Source organism: Bufo bufo, chromosome 3, assembly GCF_905171765.1.
Source record: "Bufo bufo chromosome 3, aBufBuf1.1, whole genome shotgun sequence".
Classification (NCBI taxonomy): Eukaryota; Metazoa; Chordata; class Amphibia; order Anura; family Bufonidae; genus Bufo; species Bufo bufo.
In genome coordinates, this window is record NC_053391.1 from 28,411,182 (window position 1) to 28,430,181 (window position 19,000).

Below are 19,000 nucleotides of genomic sequence, written 5' to 3' on the forward strand. Positions count from 1 at the left end.
AGAGTAGGGAAATCTAACAGAACACCGTAGCAACCGGGTGCTTGATGTTTCACACATGAGACACTTGGGGCTAATGTCCTTATTCGGTGGTCATGCCGATTGTGGACATTTAATCTATCAGATGTCATGGTCCAATGTGACCCCAACATCTGAGAGGCCGAAAATCTAGAAGCGCTCGCTTGCTTCCCCTGGGCAGGGATCGGGGAAGGCATTCCATACAAGTAATGAGCCAGAGCCTGTACTAGGCTTCTAGGCTCATTACTTGTATATAATAATTTAGGCCTGCAGGTGCCAGGACCGAATTGTAATATATTGATCTATGTGTAGGGTAATGAATAAAATTCCATTACTCTATACAAATTGCAATCTTATGGCTATGTGAACAGAAAAATAAAAACGTTGTGGCTCCAGGAAGGAGGGGAACAGCAAAAAAGGATAATTGCCATGTCAGGAAGGGGTTAAAGGGAACCTGTCACCATGAGAGAGGAGCTGAGCGGATTGATTATATAGTGTTATTATGGAAAAAAAATTGGTATAACTTGTAATTTGTTAATTTACATTTCTGCTTTGTGTTCTGAAGTCCAGGAGGCGGTCCTATCAGAGATTGACAGCCTTCCCTCTATTACAGGGTATACAGAGATAGTGGTCAATCACTGATAGGACCGCCTCCTGGACTTCAGAACACAGAAAGAGCAGGAATTTTAATGTATAAATTACACGTTTTTCTGAATCTTTTCCGACAGAACTATAAATCAATCTGCTCAGCTCCTTCTGCTCTATAAAATGCTGCCTGCAAATTAACCCCTTCAGGACCGGGGGATTTTCCATTTTTGTGTTTCTATTTTTTTACTCCCTGCCTTCCCTTAGTCCTATCTTTTTTACTTTTCCATTCACATAGCCTTATGAGGGCCTATTTTTTGCGGGACAAGTTGTACTTTCTAATGGCACCATTTATGGTTGTATACCATATAGTAGGAAGCGGGAAAAAAAATCCAAATGGGGTAGAATTGTGAAAAACTGCAATTCTGATAAAGGTTTTTATTTTAATTTTTTTACACTGTACACTATGCGGTAAAATTTACCTATTACCTTCATTCTCCAGGTCAGTACGGTTACAACGATATCACAGTTTTCTAATTTTTATTGCATTTTAATACTGCTTTTTTTTTTTTTAAACCTTTGAGGAAAAAAAAATTTATAACCATATTTTGACCTCTATAACTTTTTTGTAGTTATGTGTACGGGGCTGTGTGAGGGCTCATTTTTTGTGGGACGATCTGTTCTTTTCAGTGATACCAATTTGAAGTGTGTGCGACTTTTTGATTACTTTTTAAAAAAAAAAAATTATAGGGTAGTTGAAATGAAAAAAAAAAGGCAAATTAGCAGTTTTTTTTTCTCTCCCCGTTACGCTATTTTCCATATGCCATTAATATTGTTATATTTTATTTGTATGGGCGTTTTCACATGCGGCGATGCCCATGAGGTTTATTTTTTTATTGGTATTTTTATTTTAAGGAAAGGGGTGATTTTATTTATTTTATTTTTTATATTTCTAAAAACTTTTTTTTAACTTTTTTTTAACTTTTTTTAAGTTACTTTGGGTGACAATAACTGGCAAACAATAGATTGCCCATTGTGTTCATTGATCTCTATATAGACATCATTGAACACTTAATTTGCACTATACCAATACAATGCTGCCACCTAGTGGCCAGTATGGGTACATTCCTGAAATGGGCACCAAAGCCTCAAGCAGGCTTTGGGCTAGTTCAGCAATGTAAGTTTCCCCAATCTCAGTCGGGGAACGCTGTTACCGGAGCGAAAGCGAGAAAATTCTACTTCCGGTCTGATCAGATGACCACAGCATCTGAAGGGTAAAATGCATGCGATCAGCCTCATTGATAGATGTAAAATAGAAGAAACCCAGCGGCTATGTTTAGGTTCCGGACCTCCGCCGTACATATACGACGGAGGTCCTTAACCCCATAGGGACACAGCCTTATTTCACCTTAAGGACCTGGCCATTTTTTGCAAATCTGACCAGTGTCACTTTAAGTGGTGATAACTTTAAAACGCTTTGACTTATCCAGGCCATTCTGAGAATGTCTTTTTGTCACATATTGTACTTCAAGACACTGGTAAAATGAAGTCAAAAAAATTATTATTTTTTTTGCACAAAATAAAACCTAATTTAACAAAAAAATTTAAAAATTTGCAAATTTCAAAGTTTCAGTTTCTCTATTTCTGTAATACATAATAATACCCCCAAAAATAGTTATTACTTTACATTCCCCATATGTCTACTTCATGTTTGAATTATTTTGGGAATGATATTTTATTTTTTGGGGATGTTATAAGGCTTAGAAGTTTAGAAGCAAATCTTGAAATTTTTCAGAAATTTACAAAAACTCAATTTTTAGGTACCAGTTCAGGTCTGAAGTCACTTTGCGAGGCTTACATAATAGAAACCACCCAAAAATGACCCCATCTAAGAAACTACACCCCTCAAGGTATTCAAAACTGATTTTACATACGTCGTTAACCCTTTAGGTGTTGCACAAGAGTTATTGGCAAATGGGGATGAAATTTGAGAATTTCATTTTTTTGTCTAATTTTTCATTTTAACCCATTTTTTCCACTAACAAAGCAAGGGTTAACAGCCAAACAAGACTGTATCTTTATTGCCCTGACTCTGCCATTTACAGAAACACCCCAAATGTGGCCGTAAACTACTGTACGGCCACACAGCGGGGCGTAGAGTGAAAGGTTTTTGGAAGGCTGATTTTTATGGACTGGTTTATTTAAACCATGTTCCATTTGAAGCCCCCCTGATGCACCCCTAGAGTAGAAACTCCATAAAAGTGACCCCATCTAAGAAACTACACCCCTCAAGGTATTCAAAACTGATTTTACAAACTTTGTTAACCCTTTAGGTGTTGCACAAGATTTAATGGAAAATAGAGATACAATTTCAAAATTTCAGTTTTTGGCCGATTTTCCATTTTAATATGAGGCAAGGTAACAAAAAATAGCTTTTTTGGCACTGTTTTTTTTTTTGTTATTTACAACATTCATCTGACAGGTTAGATCATGTGGTAATTTTATAGAGCAGGTTGTCACGGACGCAGCGATACCTAATATGTATGCTTTTTTTTTATTTTATGTAAGTTTTACACAATGATTTCATTTTGAAAACAAAGGAAATGTTTTAGTGTCTCCATAGTCTAAGAGCCATAGATTTTTCAGTTTTTGGGCGATTATCTTAAGTAGGGTCTAATTTTTTGCGGGATGAGATGACGGTTGATTGGCACTATTTTGGGGTGCATATGACTTTTTGATCGCTTGCTATTAGACTTTTTGTGACGTAAGATGACAAAAAATGGCTTTTTTTACACCGTTTTATTTTTTTATTTTTACGGTGGTCATCTGAGGGGTTAGATCATGTGATATTTTTATAGAGCCAGTCGGTACGGATGCGGCGATACCTAAATATGTATACTTTTTTTAATTTATGTAGGTTTTACACAATGATTTCATTTTTGAAACCCAAAAAATCATGTTTTAGTGTTTCCATAGTCTAAGAGCCATAGTCTTTTCAGTTTTGGGGCGATTATCTTGGGTAGGGTATGATTTTTGCGGGATGAGATGACGGTTTGATTGTTACAATTTTGGCGTACATGCGACTTTTTTGATCACTTTTATTACCTTTTTTTGGGAAGTAAGGTGAGCAAAATTTCAATTTCATCATAGTTTTTTATTTTTTATTTTTATGGCGTTCACCGTTCGGGTAAAGTAACGTGACCGTTTTATAGATCAGGTCGTTACGGACGCGGCGATACCAAACATGTGTAGGGAATTTAATTTTTTTCATTTTTAATCAGTGATAAATATGTTTTTTGATTTTTACTTTTTTTTCACTTTTTTTCACTTTTTTTGTTACCCAGACCCACTTGGTTCTTGAAGATCCAGTGGGTCTGATGTCTGTATAATACAGTACAATACACTATATAGGGTATTGTACTGTATTTTACTTACACTTTGTCTGAACAGATCTATGCCGTCAGCATAGATCTGTTCAGCACCATGGACAGCAGGATGCCTGAGAAGGCGTCCTGTTTCCATGGGAACCTTCCCCGTCTGCTCAGTTGTGGCCACAACTGCGCAGACTGGGAAGGATAAGGACGTGGCTGTCGGGGGGCTGTCTGGGAGCTGTCACAGCAGCCCCCCAATCGGAGAGGGAGGGAGCTCCCTGAGCTGTTAACCTTTTTCATACAGCGGTCCGTACGGACCGCTGTATGGAAAGGGTTAAACGGCTGACATCGCATCACCGATGTCAGCCGTTTATACCAGGGTGTCAGCAATGTGCTGACACCCTGGTATACCCACTAACCACCAACGAACATTCAAGGGGAGGCGGGCGGGGGATCGCAATCCCGCCTCCCGCACCGCCCGCAACCCTCCCCCTGCACCTACCGCCGCCATAAATTAATTCAGGGGTGCAGGGGGGGGTGATCAGAAACTGCGAGGATCAGAAACTGCAAAAAGCGCATCAAACCGCAGGTCTGAATTGACCTGCGGGTTGTTGCGATCGCCGACATGGGGGGGGCACTGGACCCCCCCGCGCATTTAGCCTAGGTGCCTGCTCAATGATTTGAGCAGGCACCTTGTTCCGATCACTGCCGGCCGGGCGGCAGTGATCGGAACAACACATGACGTACCGGTACGTCATGTGTCCTTAAGAGGTTAAGGGGTTAAACTGCATTTTCATGGTGACAGGTTCCATTTAATAATTTCCATTTAGTGAGATACTATGCTTTATGTAAGATGTTCCTCCAAATGTAAATTCTCCTTGTTCCTTATTTACAGGTCTGTAACAGATAAAGTTTTCTTTAGAACATGATGCTGCTTTCCACCGAACCACCAAGGATAGACCAGGACAGAGACCACATGGCTGCGAGGATATTAGACCTCACTCTAGAGATCATCTACCTGATAACTGGAGAGGTGAGAGTCTCACATGACATCACTCTTATCTCTATTAATAATACAGGTAAATGACTGGAAAGGTGAAGGACTCTTAGAATACATGTAGTGATCGGTGTCTCCCCATACACAGGATTACACAGTAGTGAAGAAGTCATCTGGTGAGTGTGTGACACCCCATGTGTCAGGAGAATGGAGCAGGACCCCGGGAGCCATCACCGAGCCTCCACCTCATTCACTGATACATGAGCAGAAGATCCTAGAACTTACCAACAGGATCACTGAGCTGCTGACCGGAGAGGTGAGCGCTGATGGGAATGCTGGGACATTATACAATAACTCCAAGGAGGTGTCTGGAGGATGACAGTATGATTGTGTGTGTCAGGTTCCTATAAGGTGTCAGGATGTCACTGTCTATTTCTCCATGGAGGAGTGGGAGTATTTAGAAGGCCACAAGGATTTGTACAAGGACGTCATGATGAAGGATCACCAGCCCCTCACATCACCAGGTAAGAGGAGACCTTCCTTCGTTATAGAGGAAAAAAGGTTTAAGGATCATCTAGATTCATCCATCATCTGATCATCACATATAGACAATGTATTCAGTCACTTGGTTTATCGCCTATAGATGTATCCAATAGGAGAAATCCACCAGTCAGATGTCCTAGTCCTGAGGAAAAGCAAAATTTCCCGCTCAATCATCAGGTGAGATTTTTGCAAATCTACTTTAAGCTGATGTAATGACTTTTTTCTACTTGACTTCTCCAGCAGGGCAGTATATGTTCAATAAGATCGTGTTGTCTGTGGTAGGAAATGGCTACTAATGGTTTCTGGTTTCATAAAAGATTTGGTTAAATTTCCACCCATTTGTACATGTCCTTGGCAACTAAGATTTATGCCTCATTCACACGTCAGTGTTTTGGTCAGTGATTTCGATCAGTAATTGTGAGCCAAATCCAGTACTGAAGCCTCCACAGACATAAGGTATAAGGGAAAGATCTGCACCGGTTTTGTGTTTAGAGCTGCACCTGGTTTTGGCTGGAAATCACTGACCGAACACTGAAGTGTGAATGAGGCATTAGTCTGGATAGATGTAAAGTCCTGCAGTCTTAATCATGGACTCAATAACAGCACAATGCCAGTCAGCTGCTTCTAACCTTAACAGAATACTGTCATATATTGAAAGAGTCACTGGCTCACTAGTTACAGACATAATCTCTCTGCTTTACAAAACATTAGTGCAGCCTCATCTAGAATAGGAACTACAGTCTTAGGCAGCAGGGTTGAAAAAAGTACAAACAGGAGAAATACAAGTGACAGAGGCCTGGAGAACCTCAGATATGAGAAAATATGAAAAGTAATGACATTTATTTGGTCTTGGGGAGGCATATAAAGGGGAATATGATAAAATTATACAAATACTGTATTTTTCGCTTTATAAGACGCAAAAGTGGGGGGAAAATGGCTGTGCGTCTTATAAAGTGAATATTAGTATTCATTAGGTCCTGGGGTCGGCGCTTAACTGTCCTGACCACGTACAGCATCAGGACGTAGTGCGCGCACTATGACCTGACATTGTACGCAGTCAGGAGATAGCGCAGCACAGGCCGGGAAGATGGGTAACGCGACTTCTGCCGGAGGTGGAGAGGAGTCGCGGCGCAGGATAGGTAAGAGGAGTTTTTTATTTTAATCTGATTTAAAGTCTGATGGGGGTCTGACAAGGTGGGCTGATCTGAGGTCTGAAGGGGGTCTAACAAGGTGGGCTAATCTGAGGTATGAAGAGGGTCTGACAAGGTGGGCTAATCTGAGGTCGGAAGAGGGTCTGACAAGGTGGGATAATCTGAGGTCTGAAGAGGGTCTGACAAGGTGGGATAATCTGAGGTCTGAAGTGGGTCTGACAAGGTGGGCTAATCTGAGGTCTGAAGTGGGTCTGACAAGGTGGGATAATCTGAGGTCTGAAGTGGGTCTGACAAGGTGGGATAATCTGAGGTCTGAAGAGGGTCTGACAAGGTGGGATAATCTGAGGTCTGAAGTGGGTCTGACAAGGTGGGCTAATCTGAGGTCTGAAGTGGGTCTGACAAGGTGGGATAATCTGAGGTCTGAAGTGGGTCTGACAAGGTGGGATAATCTGAGGTCTGAAGAGGGTCTGACAATGTGGCTAATCTGAGGTCTGAAGAGGGTCTGACAAGGTGGGCTGATTTAATGTCTGAAGGGGGACTGACAAGGTGGGCTGATTTGAGGTCTGATGGGGGTCTGACATGAAGGGCTGAGGTGATGTCCTGATATGGGGGCCTGATTTGATGTCCTGATATTTATGGGGGTCGTCTGATCTGAGGATTTGATATGAAGTCTCATGAAAAATATTTTTTTCTTTTCCTCCTCTTAAACCTGGGGTGCGTCTTATTATCGGGTGCGTCTTATAAAGCGAAAAATATAGTATATACAGTAAATACAAAAAAATACTATGAGCAGATTCAACAGGGAGGTCACCACAAAAGCCGAGAGTGACAGCTCTCTAGCTGGAGGAAAGAAGGTTCAATCTCCAGCATTGATGAAAGGCTTCTTTACAGTAAAAGCTGTGATGTTACTAAATAATGGTAATGAGCACCGCTGTCCACTTCAGGATCGGCTCATATAATTTCATGCAGCAAAATGGCAAAGATTTCTGTTGATGAGTAAAATACCTCATAGAATGCTGATCCTGTCTAATTGCCACTCAAGCATTCCCTGTTTTTATTAGGTTTATGTCTTTTAGAGATTTTTGATCTTCGCCTGGATATATAATAAACTATAGTTACATTTTCTTCTTTCTCATGCCTTTAATTTTGGATCCTTACAGGAAAGTCATGGTGGAACAACGAGTGAAACCACAAATCCCACATCCGAGTCAATGAATGGTAAGAGCCTTTCACAGTCTTGTGTATTCTTTTTTTTCTAGCTCTATAAATTGCCGATTGAGTTTACTTAACACGTTAACATCTGCTTTCCAATGAAGGAGCTTATATTACATAGATATCTGCTCATCTTTTCTGAATGAGTGAGTTGAAGTAGTTAGTATTCATATTTCTTATAAGGCGCAATGGAATATTTGTAATGATAACTACAGAGATCCATGACCAGAACCAACACCCACAAACTCAGAAACAGCTACCTGTCGTCATTCATCACTCCGGTCAGCAGAGACTAAGGCTACTCTTAGGTATTCAACAGAATCCGTTCTAAGGTGGTCTTGGCTGCTAGGTCCCAGGTTGTATTTGGGGGCCAAGGTGACAGAAAACAGATGTGAGTTTGAAGGGCAGGCACAGACAAATCAGCAGACGAGAGGTTAATAAGTAGAACAAGCCAGGGTCCAAACCTAGAGAGTACAGATCAGTAAATGACAAGTTAATGAGTGGAGCTAAGGAAAGATCAGTCCACAAGAAGTTATAGGCCCTGATTTATCATACCTTCACTCCAGAATTCTGGTGTCAAAAAATTGCAAAAATAGGGTGTTTTCAACTTTTTGCACTTGTTTGCACAAAATTTAGGGTATTGTACAATTTCTTTTCTTTTTACACCACACATTCCAGTTTTAAACTGAGGGTGGGAAAGGGTGGGCGTGGTTAGTTATGTTCCATGCCAGTCTCCTATCAGACCTCCATGTCAGAGCCCCATCACACCTCAGATCACAATTCCTTGCCAGAAGCCTATGTGACCTCCATGCCAGATCCCCATCAGACCTCAGATCAGAGATAAAATAAATAACTTCACTTACCTCTCCTGCGATTCTGCTCCTCTCCAGGTCCGGCGACCGTTCCTCCAGTCGCACTCACTTGTCTTATCCGGCCCTCGCTGCACTGTCACCTGACTGCGTGCAGCGTCTGGTCACAGTGCACACATTACATCCTGACACTGTACGCGGTCAGGACCTGCAGTGCATGAAGCCCCAGAGAAGAAGACAAGGGAGGGCGAGTACCGGCAGCGATCGCAGCACTTCACCCTCTCCCTGCACCTAATGCATACTAGTGAGAGCTTCTATAATAGAAGCACTCACTAGTATTCACTTTATAAGCCGCACAGCCATTTTTTCCCCATGTTTGGGTGGAAAAAAAGTGCGTCTTATAAAGCGAAAAACACAGTATATGCATCATGTAAAAGGCAAATAACGACATCAAAGACAGAAAGAATTGCTGTCAGTGAAAGAAAAATAAATCTTTATTATCTGCCAGCTACATATATAATAAGAAAATTACAACGGGAAATAACGTGAGTGTTGTGGTAGAGGAGGTCCGGGCCCCTGCCAGTCAGACGATCGGGGACTCAGATTCCCCATTTGAATGGCGTGTCAGACACAAATGTGTTGTGCCACATAAATTAACTCTATAGGGCTGCTGGACATAGTTGAATACAAGCTCTCGGCTATCTCCAGTCAAGCGCTCGGCTATCTCCAGAAGCCCAATAGAGCTGAATAAAGTGGCAGCATGCGCGTTTGACCACAGCTCCATTCAAATAGAGGAGCACAGGTTCTCGTTCTCATGATCGCCCTGTGACCTCAGACACTTATAGAGGGTTTATATGACTACGCACGCTGGAATTCTAGTTTCAAAAAGTAGCAGGTAGTATTTTTTTTTTTTTTGTGTCTTTGAGGTCAATTTTGCAGCTTTTTGAGCACTGCTTCTTCCAGCTCCACCTACAGAAATTCTATCCTTCCATCAGGTAGGAAACTGGTTGGCGCTTTCATTGGTGGCACCGAGGGACTCCTCCGCCTGACCTCTTCATGCTCCGCTCCCCTTTGTAGCACACAGCGGGCTTGCAGCATAGGCTTCCTTCTCCCTGGACTGCACACGCAGTGCTTACTTCACACTTCAGGTCAAATTTTCTTACAGACAGTGGGGGTCATTTATTAAGACCGGCGTTTTAGACGCCAGTCTTAATAAGCCCCCGCGCTGGTGGTGGATGTGTTGCAGTTATGTAGAGGCGCCGGTCTCTACATTACTTCAGCATATCCAGCGACGGCCTAAATGCAAGCCAGCTCCCTTTGCTTAAATTTAGACAATTTTCTACACCTTTTCAGCCCACCCGCCCGGAAGCTACAGACAGCAGAAGAAAATGCACAGTTTTTGTGGCTGTCTGTAAATTTACGGACGGTTGGAAACCCCGGACTTGTGCATGTCACTGGACTCTCCTCTAAGATCTCTGTGCTTCCATGTTCATTGGAATTTTTGAACTTTGACTGGGACATTGATGTTCACTGGAGTCCTAAGTCAGTACTCAAGATGTTGATGTTTTATACTATATTTAAAATTTGGATAAATAAGATTTTTTACATGCATACAGTTTTTTTTATTCAAGTCTCTTTTGCTGCTTTATGCGCTATTCTACAATTGTGCATCCAACCAGGAGAGCACTGCAGTGGTCACTCAGAGCAAAAGAAAGCGACCATGTAGCAGCTCAGTAGAGAGAGTGCTTCACAAAGAAGACCTGCCTCCTGGGCACTTGTATGCTGGATGGTCTTCCCTGTCTACCTGACCACCATTGGCATTTCAGTGGTGAGCAGGTGTAATTACTGTAATTCACTTGAATGGGATGGAGTGTGCACTGTAACTACAATTCTTTTTCCTCATTCAAGTGAATGGGGCAGGGGAGCTGTAATTACTCCCCCGACCTGATATTGATGACCTATCATGAGGATAGGTTATCAACATTATTGAGCGTATCGAAGTTCACGAACTGGACTTCGATCTGAATTTCAGGGAAAATTTGATTTGCTGCAAAGCCGAAGTTTCTCATGCTTTGTGGTAACGAATAAATTTTCCCTAAAATGGCAGTAGAACAAAAAAAAAAATCATACTCACCTCATCCATTTGCATGCTAATCTTGATTGAAGATCCTATGGTAAATCTGGTCCGCGGTGACTTGTGAGATCACGATGTCATCCCCCACTGTGCGAGATTTTGCGCTGGATCTTTGAGCAAGTTAGCCTTAGCGGGATCTTCGTGATCAAATGGATAAGGTGAGTATTAATTTTTTTTTTTTTAACAGATTAACCCCCTGACAGCCCTCAATGGTCATCTCAGATGCCGCGATCAGCAATGAACGCAGCACCTGAGGCGGTGGCATAATCGCCATTCCCCATCATTGTGCCCGCTACTCACAAAGAAATGCGCTTTGTGACAAAGCTAATTTCTTTGTGAAATTCGGTGATGCAGCCGAATCGAAGTTTTGAGAACTTCGCTCCTCACTAGTTATCAATAGTGGAATTTTTTTTTACACTGATAACTTATCCTCAGGATCAGTCATCAATACCTGGTTGGCCGGAGTCCAACACCTGGGACCCCCCACCTAGCAGCTGCTTGAGAACAACCATGCACTCCTGTGAGTGCCGCAACTTTCTCGCAGCTTACCCTAGGCTGTGATGTCATCTTCATCATCACATAGCCTAGGCGCAGCTCATTGAAGTGAATGGGGCTGAGCTGATACCAAGCACAGCCGCATACAATGTATGGCACTGTGCTTAATAAGTTCTGAAGAGGCCACGCTGCTCACCGGAGCGCCGCTGCCTTCTGAAACAGCTGATCATTGGGGGTCTCAGGTTTCGGGTCCCCGCTGACTGGATACTGATGACCTATCCTGAGGAACGAATAATGACTGTTCTACAAATATGGTGCCGGATTAGGTCACAGTCACCATTGTGGTACCACAGGGGTCATTATTGGGTTCTCTTTTTAATATACCGCTTAATGACCTTATAGAGGGCTTACAGAGTAGAATTATAGTATTTTCAGATGATAATGAACTCTTTAAAGTTATTAAAAGTGTATAATATGATATTCCAGAAGCAAATAAAGTTCATTAATGATTCATATAAGGTTATGCATTAAGTTTTACAATTTTTTTATTTTTTATTAAATCATTAAACTGGCACTGAAAAAGACCTGGGGATATTGGTTGACAGTAAAATTTAACAAATACCAGGCAGCTGCCGCCAAGGCAGATGAAAACAAGACATGTATTGAAAGATGCGAGTTTTGTGATTAGAACATTATTCATTTTTGTGAAGGCAGTTTTAATAGACTTCAGTCTGTAAGAGGTCAAACAAGCAATTAGAAGATAAATCACTAGTAATGCAATGACCCAGTGGTTCCCTGTTAAAAGAGTAAATGTTACGGTTCGCTTTTAAAGTTGTTAGGATGTTTACTGAGATGCTAACGGTACACTTCAGTGGCATGAATGGCTAATGTGGCTTTGCTAAAAATCATTCTCTGATGGAAAAGAGCGTTGAATTATTCCAGGAGGTTTAGGACCATTTTAAAAAGGGACAGTGCTTGGACAGAGGCAGTAAAGGTAATGCACGCATATAGATCTAGACTTTACTGCATGTGGTTTGGGTTATATTGCTTCTGGCGCCACCACAGTACTGAGATGAACTGACCATCTGATCTAGGACTGCACCCAGATCTTGAACATTGCACAGAGATATTGAGAGACATTGCATGCCTTTGGGAAGATTTTTTTTTGTATCTGTGGACTCTGGGATAAACATCATAATAGCCACCTTCTATACACAGCTTTTGGGAAAAGCCTACTCTGTGAAATACTTGAGAACAGTGCCTATTGCTTATATTTGCATGGTGACACCCATCATCTATTCAGTAAAATATATATTTTACTATAACCAAGCTGGCCTGAGCATTGGGCCCCACATCCAGTATGCAGCCTTGTTCCCCTGCCTTGCACCCTACTGCTCACCTAACATCAGTTGCACTCCAGTCACCACCAGACAGGAGACCCCAAAATCTCCCCCCCCCCAGTGCCCTGAGGGGAAAAGAGGTTGTGTCCCTCTCCATTCACTGCACGCATGGCCCAGGGAGCGCTAGAACAGGGATTAGCCACTGTGAGGACTATGACCATCCTCATTGCCACCGCCACCATTCCTATCCTCCCCAGCCCTGCAAGTGCTCCTCCTGCAGGCTGGTGCGCTGCAGTAAGTTGAGCTTAAATTTAGTATTCTTTAATTACTGTGAGAAGGAGTAGAAGGGACATTTTCATTAATTTTTTTGGTACCCTTAGCCTAACGCTACACTGAGACTTTTTGTAGTGCTACCAAGGTATGACATAGAAATGATAAGCTATCAACAATTTTTTGTTTCTATTTTCTAGATGATGACAGGATGAGAGGCACCGATCCACATCTCCTTTTATCTCCCTCTTATGAAGTAGATGATAATCCATCTCCAACTGGCAAAACTAGTACTAAATGTAGACTTGGTACAATGTTTGTAATTTCTGAACATGGGAAACAATTTAAAACTAAACATAATCTTTCCAGGCATGAAAAAATTTGCAAAGATAAAAGGCCACATACTTGTTCAGAATGTGGGAAATGTTTTACTCGGAATTCAAGTCTTGTTGCACATCAGCGAATTCACACAGGGGAGAAGCCATTTTCTTGTCTTGAATGTGGAAAATGTTTCATACAGAAATCAAACCTTGTGAAACATCAGATAATTCACACAGGGGAGAAGCCATATTCATGTTCAGAATGTGAGAAGAGATTTAGTAAAAAAGCAAGTCTTGTTCTTCACCTGAAAAATCACACAGGGGAGAAGTCATATTCATGTTCAGAATGTGAGAAGAGATTTAGTAAAAAAGCAAGTCTTGTTATTCACCTGAAAAATCACACAGAAAAGCCACATTTATGTTCTGAATGTGGGAAATGTTTTAACCAGAAATCAGATCTTGAGAAACATGTAAGAATTCACACAGGAGAGAAACCATATTCATGTACAGTATGTGGGAAATATTTTTGTCAGAGCAGAAATCTCGTGAAACATCTAAGAATTCACACAGGGGAGAAGCCATTTTCTTGTCCTGAATGTAGAAAATGTTTTACAAACAAATCAGATCTTGTAAAACATCTAAGAATTCACACAGGAGAGAAACCATACCTATGTTCAGAATGTGGGAAATGTTTTAACCAGAAATCAGATCTTGTAAAACATCGAAGAATTCACACAGGAGAGAAGCCATATTCATGTACAGAATGTGGGAAATGTTTTTGTCAGAGCACAAATCTCGTGAAACATCTAAGAATTCACACAGGGGAGAAGCCATTTTCTTGTCCTGAATGTAGAAAATGTTTTACAAACAAATCAGATCTTGTGAAACATCTGAGAATTCACACAGGAGAGAAGCCCTTCTCTTGTCCTAAATATAGAAAATGTTATACCAACAAGTCAAATCTTGTGAACATCTAAGAATTCACTCAGATGACAAAACGTGATGTTCAGATAGTAGGAAAAGTGGACCTTCAACCTCAAGATTTCTTCTGATGTATAACCTAAGGGTGGCTGTACACTGCAGATTTCGGCCAATTTTTGTGCCCAGATTTTGTGCAGAAAGACTGCAGCATCCTACAATCCCAGCAAAGTTTCAGACTTGCTATGTGAATTTTGAAATCAGCAGCATGTTACTTGTGTTTTTCTTTTTTGTTGTTTTTTTTGGGTGCGGATTTCACACTTTTTAATAGAAGGGTGAGATCTGTGGAAATTCTACATCAAATCTGAACTAAAAAACCACATAAACCCGTCCAAAAAACACACCAAATATTCAATAGATTACCGTGCATTTTTTGTGCAGTTTTGTTGCAGATTTCATGCACATAAATCATGTGCATCCACTCTTGGGGATGTTTCACATTAGCGAGTACATTGTTTATAATGCTGTGTGCTTGACTTTACGTCTACAGAAATTTACTGACAGCTGTATGTCACTATGATTCTGTATCAGTAAGGTCAAGAAGAGGCACACAGCATTATAAATCAGTATAATGCCCTGCGCTCCTGCAAGTCCACAAAGGAGGATCACGCTCACACACGGAGCAGGATTCACACGACTGAGTTCATTGCGGGAAACAGCCCTTAAGGTGGTGTTCAGGATTAAATAAAAACACAGCTGTTTTCTTCCAAAAGCTTGTCCACAAGTTGTGTGAATTATTGCAGTTTTGCTCCAATCCACGAGTATTGGAAAACATTAGATCCACATTGAAATAACTGGATTGTGAAGTGCACTAGTGAAGCTAAAATATGTTCTCAAGTAAATTTTAAAAAAGTTTATAGAAATTACACAAATAGAATAATTTTTCATGAATAGTGCTAATATGAACATAATATTTAAACTGCACGTAAAAAAAAAATAACAGCTCCCATAAAATAAAATAATAAGATCTAGTTCACACTTCAGTGATTTCCATCAGTGATCGTGTGATAAATCCAGATGTTGGTCAGAAACACAGAACAGGAGTAAATCCTTCTATTATAACTTATCTCTGTGTAAGCTCCACTTCTGGTTTTGGCTCACAATTGCTGAGCAAATCACAGAAGTGTGGACTAGGCCTAAGGCCACTTTCACACTGTCAGTATTTGGTCAACTTTTATCAATTTTACCCCTTTTTTTTATCATTGTGTGAAATAAATATCTTATTTTAGTAACATATACTGAGTGCCTGGTCTATCCATTTTATATTTTATCACTTGCTCGTGGCTGGGTGGGCCACTTAGACCAAGAGCACCTATTCCATCTTGTCCAGCTGAAGTGATCCACAGATAATTTATTGCTATTTTTCACTTTCAGTTGTAAAATTTTGCAAAAAAAAACACGACATCCATATATACATTTTTTGCTAAATTTATTGTTCTACATGTCTTTGATAAAAAAAAAATGTTTGGGTAAAAAAAAAATGGTTTGGGTAAAAGTTGTAGCGTTTACAAACTATGGTACAAAAATGCAAAAATGTGAATTTCCGCTTTTTGAAGCAGCTCTGACTTTCTGAGCACCTGTCATGTTTCCTGAGGTTCTACAATGCCCAGACAGTACAAACACCCTACAAATGACCCCATTTCGGAAAGTAGACACCCTAAGGTATTCGCTGATGGGCATAGTGAGTTCATAGAACTTTTTATTTTTTGTCACAAGTTAGCGGAAAATTATGATTTTATTTTTTATTTATTTTTCCTTACAAAGTCTCATATTCCACTAACTTGTGACAAAAAATAAAAAATTCTAGGAACTCGCCATGCCCCTCACAGAATACCTTGGGGTGTCTTCTTTCCAAAATGGGGTCACTTGTGGGGTAGTTATACTGCCCTGGCAATTTAGGGGCCCTAATGTGTGGGAAGTATTTTGAAATCAAAATGTGTAAAAAATGACCTGTGAAATCCTAAAGGTGATCTTTGGAATGTGGGCCCCTTTGCCCACCTAGGCTGCAAAAAAGTGTCACACATCTGGTATCTCCGTACTCAGGAGAAGTTGGGCAATGTGTTTTGGGGTGTCATTTTACATATACCTATGCTGGGTGAGAGAAATATCTCGGCAAAAGACAACTTTTCCCATTTTTTTATACAAAGTTGGCATTTGACCAAGATATTTATCTCACCCAGCATGGGTATATGTAAAATGACACCCCAAAACACATTGCCCAACTTCTCCTGAGTTCGGCGATACCACATGTGTGACACTTTTTTGCAGCCTAGATGCGCAAAGGGGCCCAAATTCCTTTTATGAGGGCATTTTTTGACATTTGGATCCCAGACTTCTTCTAACGCTTTAGGGCCCCTAAAATGCCAGGGCAGTATAAATACCCCACATGTGACCCCATTTTGGAAAGAAGACACCCCAAGGTATTCAATGAGGGGCATGGCGAGTTCATAGAATTTTTTTTTTCTTGGCACAAGTTAGCGGAAATAGATTTTTTTTTTTTCTCACAAAGTCTCCATTTCCGCTAACTTGGGACAAAAATTTCAATCTTTCATGGACTCAATATGCCCCTCACGGAATACATTGGGGTGTCTTCTTTCCGAAATGGGGTCACATGTGGGGTATTTATACTGCCCTGGCATTTTAGGGGCCCTAAAGCGTGAGAAGAAGTCTGGAATATAAATGTCTAAAAAATTTTACGCATTTGGATTCCGTGAGGGGTATGGTGAGTTCATGTGAGATTTCCGCTAACTTGGGCCAAAAAAAATTCTGAATGGAGCCTAAGGCCTCTTTCACACTTGCTAAAAACAAAAGGTGCGGGAACCGCGCTCTAAATAAACAATAAATGTCAGTAATAAACTCCTGCAAATACGGAAAAATATGAAACTCATCCAGTTACCAGAGATATAATTCGCTGAACCCTAATGTTCATGCGGAGATGGTGCAAATTCTCCTACTACTGGTCCATAGATCACGTAGTGAGTCTCCAGCAACTTTGACCAAGCTCCGAACCCAAATAGAGGAGGCAGATTTTGCTGAAACGTATTAATTATACGAAATGGGGATCTCAAACACCTCGTGCTTGTCCACAGATCTCGTGCTGGGTGTCCAACCACTGAATCCAAACACCGGACCTTCAAAGGAATAAGACAGATGGTGCAATACCCTCGGTATCTTCAAAGGTGAGCAATTTAAAGTACTTACAATTAATAAGTTACAAACTTGCACATAGAAATGCCCGACCCGGGTTTCGCTGTTCGCTTCTTCAGGGGCTGCGGTATACAAGCCGCTACAAACCGCGAGTAAAAGTACCCTTCCACCCCGGAACTGAAACGGACTTCCGTAATCAGTAACATGTCAATCAAAGTGTCAAATGTCAAACATAAAATGTGCATTAAAACAAACATATAATATCACATAAAAACACAATAAAATCTAGATATAATATAGATACACATGTATGAAATGTTTAAAAACATATATGTATATAAATATATATAAAATTATCAATTAAAATGGAAAAGGTATCAAACGGATCAAGCCATACAGACTGCTTTTATATCCCACTCAATGTTTAATCCTTGTGGCTGTAAGGTGTCCATCTCAAATATTTGAGATGGACACCTTACAGCCACAAGGATTAAACATTGAGTGGGATATAAAAGCAGTCTGTATGGCTTGATCCGTTTGATACCTTTTCCATTTTAATTGATAATTTTATATATATTTATATAATTTTATACATATATGTTTTTAAACATTTCATACATGTGTATCTATATTATATCTAGATTTTATTGTGTTTTTATGTGATATTATATGTTTGTTTTAATGCACATTTTATGTTTGACATTTGACACTTTGATTGACATGTTACTGATTACGGAAGTCCGTTTCAGTTCCGGGGTGGAAGGGTACTTCTACTCGCGGTTTGTAGCGGCTTGTATACCGCAGCCCCTGAAGAAGCGAACAGCGAAACCCGGGTCGGGCATTTCTATGTGCAAGTTTGTAACTTATTAATTGTAAGTACAATAAATTCCTCACCTTTTGAAGATACCGAGGTTATTGCACCATCTGTCTTATTCCTTTGAAGGTCCGGTGTTTGGATTCAGTGGTTGGACACCCAGCACGAGATCTGTGGACCAGCACGAGGTGTTTGAGATCCCCATTTCGTATAATTAATACGTTTCAGCAAAATCTGCCTCCTCTATTTGGGTTCGGAGCTTGGTCAAAGTTGCTGGAGACTCACTACGTGATCTATGGACCAGTAGTAGGAGAATTTGCACTATCTCCGCATGAACATTAGGGTTCAGCGAATTATATCTCTGGTAACTGGATGAGTTTCATATTTTTCCGTATTTGCAGGAGTTTATTACTGACATTTATTGTTTATTTAGAGCGCGGTTCCCGCACCTTTTGTTTTTAGCTATTTAGGAGACCGAACCTACTCCCTTAAGGGTACCACTGCTGTTGTCCATTATCTCCATACCAGATAACATTATTTATTTCTCTCTCTTTCACACTTGCATTGTCCGGATCCGGCGTGTACTCCACTTGCCGGAATTACACGTCCGATCCGGAAAAACACAAGTGAACTGAAAGCATTTGAAGACGCATCCGTCTTCAAAATGCGTTCAGTGTTACTATGGCAGCCAGGACGCTATTAAAGTCCTGGTTGCCATAGTAGGAGCGGGGAGCGGGGGAGCGGTATACTTACAGTCCGTGCGGCTCCCGGGGCGCTCCAGAATGACGTCAGAGTGCCCCATGCGCATGGATGACGTGC

The 19,000-nt window shown here is 40.9% G+C and overlaps 1 protein-coding gene across 15 annotated transcripts in view; it reads left to right on the forward strand.

Annotated features, from left to right (window-relative positions):
* LOC120994415 (zinc finger protein 420-like) overlaps nt 1–19,000 on the forward strand; it is a 289,066-nt gene that overhangs the window by 67,741 nt on the left and 202,325 nt on the right. For 11 of the 15 annotated variants that reach the window (XM_040422952.1, XM_040422963.1, XM_040422948.1 and 8 more), the window contains exons 3-5: nt 4,867–5,004; nt 5,117–5,284; nt 5,369–5,492. The exons of 2 other annotated variants lie outside the window; for them this stretch is intronic. In XM_040422952.1, the coding sequence (XP_040278886.1) occupies nt 4,897–5,004; nt 5,117–5,284; nt 5,369–5,492 (400 nt within the window). In that variant the 5' untranslated portion in view covers nt 4,867–4,896. The remainder of the gene's footprint in view (nt 1–4,866; nt 5,005–5,116; nt 5,285–5,368; nt 5,493–19,000) is intronic. 2 more of the 15 variants (XM_040422951.1, XM_040422950.1) reach the window with 1 other exon arrangement.